This window comes from Trachurus japonicus, chromosome 21 (assembly GCF_045865225.1).
Source record: "Trachurus japonicus isolate A0001 chromosome 21, Traja_1.0".
Lineage (NCBI taxonomy): Eukaryota > Metazoa > Chordata > Actinopteri > Carangiformes > Carangidae > Trachurus > Trachurus japonicus.
Genome location: NC_140927.1, coordinates 13,028,758 through 13,039,020, shown reverse-complemented (window position 1 = coordinate 13,039,020; position 10,263 = coordinate 13,028,758). Strand labels below are relative to the sequence as shown.

The following is a 10,263-nucleotide window of genomic DNA, read 5'->3' as shown; positions in this document are numbered from 1 at the left end:
CCGAACAGCAGACACCACGGTTCACTGAGGAGCATCACTGTCACTGCCAATAATGGGCCAGTTTAAAGCTTTTCTGTGAGCAAGTGAGACCAACAGAGTGAAGTGGCTGCATCTGCTGAAGTAAAGGACTGAATGATTATATCATTATCCCATCAGGGAAAATTTGTGGGTGTTTTCAACTCAACATTGAGTAAAAAAGGTGAAACAGGAGATGATTACCTGTCAAAAGGAACAGCTCTGTTTATCAGTTACACATATCCCCAGTATTTCGGTCTGAACTGCTCCTGCTCCCTCAGGCAAGAGCTACTTCCCTTTTGTGCAACATAATGAAATCAATAACAATGATACATATGTATGCCAGAATTTTTTTATCTGAACAGTGTAACAGATCCAACAGAATTATGAATTGCCGTAGCACTACAAAATGTTGTGAGAAATTAGATACTTCCTGAAATGCAAGACTTCACATCTTTCACCTTATTTATTTTTTTAAACAAATGACTTCAGCGGTGCTCTGCAGCTTTGTCATCATGACAGAAGTATTTTGATCAAGCCTTGTTATTTGGAGTTTTACTTGAATGCCTGCCTCGGTGAAACTGAATAAATTAATAATGTTTTTTTTTTTTCACTGAAAATGATCAGACTTTGAAATGCAAATGAGACTAATGACTAATTGTAATACAAGTTCTTTTTTTCATCAGTAGGTGGACGAAAAAATTAAAATGAATATGTAGTGACTAAAAAACCTATTAGAAAAAGAATCTTTCTACACCGCATTACACTTTAGTTTGTGCTGATAAAAGGAGAGATAAAATATAGATCTGTCTTAAAGTGCATATACTGTATAAAAATACATGGTCATTAACCAGAGCTCCTGTGGCACAACAACAAAAAAAGATGTGAGGCTCTTTTGAAAAAAAAAAAAAAAAAAAGGTGAAATATCAGTTTTGCTGATCTTGCAGAGGCAGAGCCAGTCAGAGGCAATCTCCCCTTGTTTGTGACCTCTGTCAGATGACAGTGAAGGTCTCCAATAAGCAGCAGTGTTGGTGAGTAGCACTCACTGAACTGTCTCCTCCAATAGTGGTCGCTTCACATCCTCTTGAAAGAAACAAGTGCCTCAAATACCAATTCTGGCCCTTCCCCCCTAATTGTTTTCTATGCTCCGCTGAATCTGTCTCCACCGCTGTGCTGTTCAAAAACTGCAGCACCATAACCTTCACTTTAATGGTGCTTGGTTGCGGTGTTGCTAATTCCAAACAGGTAAGTGAGACTTTCAAAATAAAACACCATTTGGAAAGGCCGTTGAGGTAAAGGAGACAGAAAGAAAGAGAGAAAGAAAGAAAGAAAGACACTTATGTGCTATAAGCAGCATCTCCAGGGAGGACAGCAGCAGCAGCACAGCTGTCGTAGTGGGTTCTTCTTCTTATACCTGGCAGCCAACTTGAACTTCTCATTAGTTACAGCCACATAGTCCTGTGTCCTCTCTACATTGGTCTGGATGTGTTCGATGTGGGCCCCCTGCTCCTCCACCAGCATGAAAATGTCCATGAACAGGTCCCTCAGCTCCTTCATATTGTTCTCCAGGCTCAACAACTCCTGTAAATGGAGAAGGATTATGGGATTAATGCTCCAGATATGAGGACTATTACTCGGAGGCTGGAGGTGGTTGGAGAGAGAACTTGAGGATACAGCGAGGGAGCAGACTCAGACATATACAACACACCAACCATGGATAATACTTGAATGTCCTCATCTGACTTTCACATTCTTAGTGATTTTATTCGGAGATCTTTTTTTATTCTACAAAGGTCAACAGAGAGTGCAGTTCATTTCTCCTCTCAAGGAGGTAATGACATTTATATAGTGTATATGGTGTATGTCTACATGAGTCTCTAACAGATGCTTAGAATCCAATATCAGGGTTTCGTGGACTGTAATTTACAAGATGTTTTTTTTGTGCCAGGTCAGGATTAGCAATGCGTGCTCTTCTGTGATTCAGTTTCAATGTATTTTCCCATATGTATCAGATATAACTAATGTCGGTGACACATGTCATCTGCAATAGAAGGCAGATGAAAGAGTTTCATGCCTATGACTATATGACTATTCATGCGATCAGACATCCAGTGTAAACAGTCCCTAATGACCCATGGTTGGGTTTTATTGTTTATATAAAGAGAGAGAGAGTCAGCTTTGGGAGGAGATAGATGTGGATGAAAGGGTTGACAAAACACATCATATTGACAGAGGCATGTGCTCTTCAACCCAGGAGTCAAAAACCTGAACCTACGGTGGCCCTGTGGGCTCAAAACACTACAGCCGAAAAAAGTGATGAACCTGCCACATGCTTGTTATTCAATGCTTTTACTGTAACTGCACAATTTTGGAGTTGTAACTAGGATAACGCAGGTCCTCTAACCTTACAGAATGACTTCATTTGGCCAGAGTAGTTTTTGTTCCTACACTGAGACTGTAAATACCCGGCTGTTTCATATGCTTAATCACACATTTATTAATGTAACCATGATCACATATGTGGCGTAGTTGCCAATATACGTAATTACATTAATGTGAGGATTGTTAATTAGCAATGACTTTGGGCTGTTTTATAACAAAACATTTGTGCATTTAATCAGATTTAAAGCTGGATATATGTTGCTTAAATTGTGTATTTGAGGCTCCAAGAGTTTGATTTATGAATGTTTACTTGACTTTCACACACCTCCATAATTTTCAGTGCTAAGCTGAATATATTGGAGTTTTCAGACGTATCAGAGATTCACACCTAAAGCTCTTTGTGAGTCAATATGTCAAGTCTTTGACTTTAATGAGAAAATCAAGACAATCCCTCAAAATATGGAGGGAGGCTACAACGTATGGGAAAGAAATGTTCTCCCCAAGTTAATTGCTAAGCAACCTGCAGATTTCTAACTAAGTTTACCACAGAACAAAATAATAGCAGTCGTGTGAAAACATTGTCATAGCTCTGGGTTTGCCACTACCCTCACCTTGTGTCGCTGCTCGATCTCAGATAACTGTGATCGTGTGATTCTGGCATCATTCAGCAGGTTCTCGTTGAAGACCTCCCATTTTCCTGTGGCAACCATCTCATTTACCTCCTCCTCCGCCACATCCCTTCCCGATACCTCCAGCTGCCGGATAATAAAGTGCTTACAGCGCTCCTGCTTTGTCAGCAGACCTTCATTATACTGCCGCATTACCTGAACATAATTATAGGCAAAAAGAGAGAGAATGAAAAGGAAGAGGAGTGTGGGAGAGGGTGAGAAATGAGAAGACATTTGAGTCCCATCTTTCTTAGCATAAGCATAATTTATGCATATTTCCATGAGGCTCTTGACACCAGTGGTGGTGCAGCAACTGTGCTGATGGGTGGGTGCACAGCACACATGCTGCACATTTGGGCTAGAAAGACACTCATGAAGTAAACTGATCCTGCCATTTAGTGCTTGTACTCATTTCTTTTGCAATACCATCATTTCACTTCATTTCAGTCGGCCATTAATATCAACATAGGTACTGTAGAATGAACAATTTCTTTATTCCTATGTTGAAACAACTCTTCAGATATTTTTGTAGGCAGAAAAATTAAGTTTTGTCTCAAACCTTTTCTAATTTGGGAGTTTATAGATTAGTTTTGTTTTGTTGTGTGGTTAAAATATGCAGAGCAAAGTTGTAGATGATATTGCCAACCTGTTGGAATTTGCGGTGGAGTGCTGCATGCTGGGAGCGTTGTATTCTCGTTGTAACAGCAGCCGGTCCCTGCTGGTCCTCAGTTCTTTGGACCTGTTTTGAAAGTGCATCTAAACGCCGGTGGAGGCTTTCGGCCTGGAGCTTGATGTCGCGTGTTATGCTGCTCTCTTTCTTCATCACACTGAAACGACGCATGGTGGCCACCAGGGTCTTTTGCTGCTGGCTGAATTTCATGACCTGTTTGTGGTTGAAATTAGACAAAACCTTTGTTTGTTCTTGTGACCAACACAAAAAGCAAAAACATAACCTTAATCTTATGAAACATGCTTCAAAAATTGCCTCGCTTTCCAGTCAAACATGACATTTTATAATGATTAATATAATTCAAAAAAGAGGAATTAGAAAATCAAAAAAAGAAAGTGATTTATGTCTACCTCTGTCTCCAGCTCTGAGATGTCAACTCGGATTTGCTGAGCCTCAGACAGAAAATTGTCAATGACTGGCTCTTCCTCGAACACCACAGCCTGTGGCGTTATGACCCCAACCACCGTAGAGTCATCATTATCGTCCTCCACTGAGAAAGGATTGGTGTTCTCACTCGCTGCCTCAGAAAACTCTTGAGCCCTCTGCTGCAGCTCTTCCAAGCGGTCTTTCATTGTGGTAAAGCTGTCGCCAAAGCTCACTCCTCAGGACACAGAGTTGTTGTAGTGCATTCAGATCCTGCCCATGCTGACAAGTGGACACTGAAAGATAGATACTATTAAACTTTAATGATTCCTGTTGGCAAGTACTGTGGAGTTGTTGTAGAAGATAATAACAACACAGATGAAGCAGGGAACAGACTGCTAAAGTGAAAGCCAAGTAAAATAGGAGCATGTAAACTCATACTAACTGAATGTGTCAGAGATTGTCTAATTTAAACGGATACAGATACTGTTGTCCATCCATCAGCTCTGTGGCTCATCCATTCAGGGTCGTTCACACCTACAGGCAATTTGGAGTTACCAATTACCCTAATGAGCATGTGTTTGGACTGTGGGATGAAGCTGGAGAACCCAGAGAGCACCCATGCAGGCACAGGGGGAACATGCAGCCTCCACACCTTTGTATGTGATACATAATGCATTATGCATATTATTATGCTACAGGTAGCTCTGACCAAATAATTTGACTGGACGAGTCACACTGATACCAAGACAGCACTGGGACTTTTGAAATCACTGTGCTGTACAGGTTAGCTGCCAATTAGCATTACATTAACGCTTGTTATCTGTTTTAGACTACAACAAACTCTACAAAATGAAGATTTCCAGAAACAACATTTAAATTTAAAGGGAAAGAAAGAAGCCTAATACTTCAATGCACACCTGATTTGGTCAGTGTTGTCACGGATATTTAAGGTGTATTGACTGATTCACAACATCGACTCATGAACTCAGTACTACACAAAAAACATCCGCCTAAAAAGTTGCTGGCAGCTTCTGGAAGCCTTTGGGTTGCACAGTGATTTAATTTCTTTTCTCTGTGTAGCTTAAGATGAAGAGAAACTTCAGTGAAAACTGAACAGTGAAACTTCATTCATCATTCACTCTTCTCTTCATTTCTTTTTTTTGTGATGCATTTGGAATGAAACATTATAAATTCATCCTCTTACAGTTTTTCTCAGTCGCTTTGGTGCTATTCTCAGATCAGAATGAAAGTTCTCATAACTATTAGTTCAACCTCCACAACATGTAGTCATTTGTCCACATCATAGTAGCAGTTTCTCCTTCCTCTGAACAAATTGCAAATGCTTTTGGACATGTATCAGTTGCTCTCATACAATTCTCTGCTTTTTTACAACATTATCATTTGTTTATGTCATGTCAGTCAAAATGAACTATACTTTTGAACGCTGAATAGTCTTTCCCTATAAAACTAATAGTCCTCCTTTCATTGCTTGAGTCATTACATACAAAATTGTTGAACTAGTTTTCAAAATCTGTCAAACTAATTTTAAATGTTGGGAGAGCACAGTGAACAGTAAGGAACAACAGGTATGTATGGTATTGGACAGTAATTCAGCACTAAACAATCTGCACTGCTGTCATTGTGTCAGGCATTACTGTAAGATACAGTGGGACAAGAACTTTTTTACATTTACATTTAGACTTACAGCTTCACTAGAGAACAGATTTACTGTATTGTAATGTATTACAGCAACCACAGTAAAGATTTCCCATCTTTACAGTACGGTACTGTACTACAGCATTTTACAAGTAGGAAGCACTTTTACAGTATTGTACACTACAGTAATAATGGTTGATGCAGTACATGTACTGTACATTACTGTAATTTTACTCTGCATCACATAGGATTACAAGACAACCTGACAGAGGTGGAAGAGACTGAGCCCTTTTTACTACAAGAACAAGACATTTGTGCAGTGGTGATTACAAACAATGGCATCAGGTTGAAAGAGATACAATGTAAGGATGACATAACTGTGTCTTTGGGAATATTGAATCTGTTTCAATCGCTACAATTGACAGAGTGATGTAGATATATGTTTACGTAAAGTTGTACCCAAAGAGTGTTTCTTATGTTTGTTGTAGATGACTGTAGTGTATTTTTCCTTTGCACAATGCTGTGAACAAATCAGAATTGCAAAGAGCATATGCAGTAGAAATGTGAAACATACATATTCAGTATCTCCACTAAATACAGTAATGTGTAACTTTACTGTAGTTTTCACATGGCTGTACAAGTAGTGTATAGTCTGGAGCATTTTCAGGTATCATCACTTTTTGCATTGGAAAACACTTAGAGAATAAAGTGTCCTAATGAAAACATGACAAAGCCATTTGACTATCTTGTTCATAAACGATGGTGTCAGGACTTCTCATTTTGACGACACTGACAGTTTCATTGACATGAGTACTTGCTTTTGAGGGATGGACAATCCATTTTGAGCAAGTGACGCGCTTTTGCAGGTCATCCACTAGCTTTTGCAGTTTGCAATAATTGTTCTGAGAAATGCACTAACTGTTGTGCAAATGTTAAGAGTGATGTGAGAAAAGCACCAAAGCGATTGAGAAAAACTGTAAGCTTGCACTGTGTGCTGGAAATAAAAGGTTACTTAGCTACATTGCCATACTGTATGTCTGATGAGCTTGACTTGTGCCTGCACTGCAACTTTTCCGTGAAATTGTGCAAAACATAAGCTGCTATAAACTTATCCACCTTCCACTACTTAGCTATAGGTGTTTGGCTGACTGCCATAAAATATCCTCAACACAATTAAATTATTTATAAAGATATTATAAATATTTATAAATTTGAACATTTCAACATTAGTCATTAATTCTTCTGCCATAGGATGCCACACGTTGATAATTTGACAGTTATAGATAAATAAGTGAATTAAATAAAAGTTCATATTTCAGTCATTGCTTTCTCCCCAACATTTTTTTTTTTTTAAAGTAACACAGTGTTTCGGCTTTTCATACAAGAATTTGAACTTGAGACTATTTCTATGACAGAAACTCTATAGAGATCAGTTTGTTTTCTTTCTTTGCTAGAGCTGAATAGGAGGTTGATTTTTGTCTCTGCTTTGAATAACCGAGAAGAGTGGTCACAGTTACATGATGCTTCTCTTAGCTGGTTAGCTCTAACCACCAAGGTTCAGGCATCATCTGGGTGTAGCTGTTTTTTCAGAGGGCCCTTTGTTGTGATTGTTGCCTTGTGCCATGATTGATGTGAGAACACGATTAGCAAGGCTAAGTTAATATTTACTTCTGATGGCCAGTATCTATCTTTAGATGTTAGTCCATCTACAATGTTGTATTTAAAAACAGATGAAAGTGATGTGTGGGTGTGGCAGGTCTGCAGCGTTGATGCAGCTGAGTTGAATCACAGACAGCAAATGAACATGTAATTAATTTTGCTTGGGTAGTTATTGCAGTCACTTTTCCAGTGATTGCCCCTGCCAGTGAAAACATAATCACTACTTATGCTAGCCTAAGGAATACATTGAATCTACAGAGCAGCACGGACAAAGTTTCAATTTGAAAACTGCAATTTCCATCCCGACGAATGTTTTTCTTACATATCTGACAACACATAAGTTCCTGAGCGATCATGTACACTGGGCATGCGCAATCTCGTATAAACAGGAAGCACATTGTCTATTCTCCAGCGATTAGCAAAATACTACAAACAAGGTTAAAATGCAGGATTCAACTCCTCAACAGCTGCTAGCAAAGACAACAGGGTGAGTAATGCTTTTAATTTGTTATCTGTGTTGCTTTCACTGCTGGTAAATGAGAGGCAGACCCAATGATGGCGCAAACATGGCTGTTCTATTGAGTTTGCATGTGAAAATGAGTAGATTGGACAGAAGGCTAAAAACACTACAAAGTTCATGTATTTTTAAGCAAAACCATAGAAGTGTGGACGTAGCATTCAAGGATGTGTTTTGGTGAAGTAGAGAAAAGTTGCTGCCACACCCATAGATGCTTTGAAATAAATGACCACACACTGAGTTATCTATAAGTAGCAAAGAAATAATTTAGCAGCATTATACAAACATTATGCAGTACACTGGTATGCCTTAAGTAAAGAGAAATCTCCTGATATCCTCGGTATTCACATTGTGCCCAATCAGATACTGTATGTTGATAACAAACAATTAATAGATATCTGAAAAATCCCTTCCAAGACACAGTTGCTACAGTTCAGGCACAGTTAACTGTTTACTCTGGTGTGTCCAGCAGTGAATCAAAGGCTGATCAGTGTTTGTTTATACTGTATCACCATAAACTCATCTGTCCTGATATGAGTATAACTGATGAGCCATATCTGCACTCTGCTGAGCCTCAAGATATATTTTTAACTCTATGAAAAACAGCACGAGATGAACAAGCAGAAAGTTTATCTGCGACATCAGTCAAATTGACTCAAGTTCATTTTCCCATGAGAACTGAGTGGGTTGTTTGTGTTCAGCGGCACACTCAGCAAAAAACAAAAGATGAAGAAAAGATGTTGGGTTGTTTGGCATCTTAAGCAGTGACAAGTCTAAAAGTGACCTTGATGAACACATTAACTAAAAGAACAGGCACGCACAGACACACAACATCTCAGATCTCAGAACATCTAACTGTTGTTTAGTAAGTGTGAAAATTTTAAATTATCTTCAGCAACTGGTACAGAGTGAACGCATTTTACTTTTAAACTCCAGCATGCTGATATCTGCCAAAGCTGAAGTAAACAAGTGACGTCCTGTGATTAAAGAGCATGAGATACAGGATCTGATTTCCTAAATGCCTCTGACAAGTGAAGTGCACTCTACCACAAAATCTTATGCATTCAAACAGGCATACCAAAAATGTAGAAACAGCCCTAGCAACACAGGGATTTGGGTTTTAGAGGCCCTAAACATAATCTTTTGGAAGCACATGACTGTGTGGGGGGAACAGAGTGTTTGGCTGATGAGAAATGGAGCATTTCAAATCACAGACTATCCCATTTCTGGATAGGTTTCAAACAGGAAAGACCCTATTTTCAGCGTGGGTGTGTGTGTGTGTTGTGGCTATTACAAATGTCTCAGAGTTCAAAGAATGTAGAAGTATCTATTGTTTTCTAGGCTGATCTCACCCCCTCTGAATTTCTCTCTCTCTCTCTCTCTCTCTCTCTCTCTCTACCTGCCGAGCCCAGAGAGCCGATTAAAAAAATTGCTCAAAGGATTTGGGAGCACATTCTCCTGTGTTTAGCCTAAAAACCTGGAAGAAAGTGGGGCATGGTTCAAGGAGTCTAGCCTCTCTCTCTGTGTGATTGAACATTTTGTTCTCTAAAACAGGCAAATATTTTTCTCCAGCCATCCATCTGCTCCTGTGTCTGTGCCTCTAAAGGAAATATTGTGTTGACATTCTCTCATCTCCATGCAGGTGGAAAAATAAGAGTGCCTGAATGTTGTACTTTATCACAGGTCAAACATTTGCACTGTGGTCTTTTAACTTTACTAAAACTAATGGATCCTGCTTAAAATATTCCAAAAGTTTTATACTGTATGGCTAAGTAAGTGGTGTTACTTATTCACTTTTTCTCTTATTTAAAGTCAAGCTGCATTTTCTATTAATAAATAAATAGTGCACATCATTGAAAAAACACAAACACAAAATACAGGCTAACATTGTTGTGTGAGTACAAGATGTATTGCCACATACTTAGAAGAATAGAAATGAGGATTTTTACCTTAATGTTGTTAGTATTCCAACATGAGCTGTCTGAGGAGTATTCCCATTCAAAGTTCACAAGGAATGTAATCCAAGATCAGCTGAAGCATCTTTGATATCATCATGTCATCTTCATATCTCCTCACATCCGCCTTGATGCTCGTCAGCTGTGAGTTACAAGTCTGAAAACTCTGCAACAGTTGTGTCACCAACTGTTTATCAGAACAGTACACTGACTCACAAGGAGGGGAAGTTCCGAGGAAGTCTGGGCAAGTCAGCTCCAAGCACCTCCCCTCCTTTTGAGCACGACCTGCAGGAGGCCAATCAGAAAGGAGGAGAC

General features: G+C 39.2%; 1 protein-coding gene across 2 annotated transcripts; it reads right to left on the bottom strand.

Annotated features, from left to right (window-relative positions):
• Nucleotides 1-353: 353 nt before the first annotated feature.
• stx19 (syntaxin 19) lies at nt 354-10,190 on the bottom strand. Of its 2 annotated transcripts, none has more exons than XM_085765450.1 (5): nt 9,943-10,190; nt 4,146-4,454; nt 3,712-3,948; nt 3,009-3,221; nt 354-1,596 (listed from the first exon to the last, which is right to left on the bottom strand). In XM_085765450.1, the coding sequence occupies exons 2-5, from the start codon at nt 4,365-4,367 to the stop codon at nt 1,360-1,362; spliced, it is 909 nt and encodes a 302-aa protein (XP_085621576.1). In that variant the 5' UTR covers nt 4,368-4,454; nt 9,943-10,190; the 3' UTR covers nt 354-1,359. The 2 variants fall into 2 exon arrangements, with proteins under 2 accessions (XP_085621576.1, XP_085621577.1); XM_085765451.1 differs by having other exon boundaries at nt 4,146-4,440; nt 9,943-10,149.
• Nucleotides 10,191-10,263: the final 73 nt, after the last annotated feature.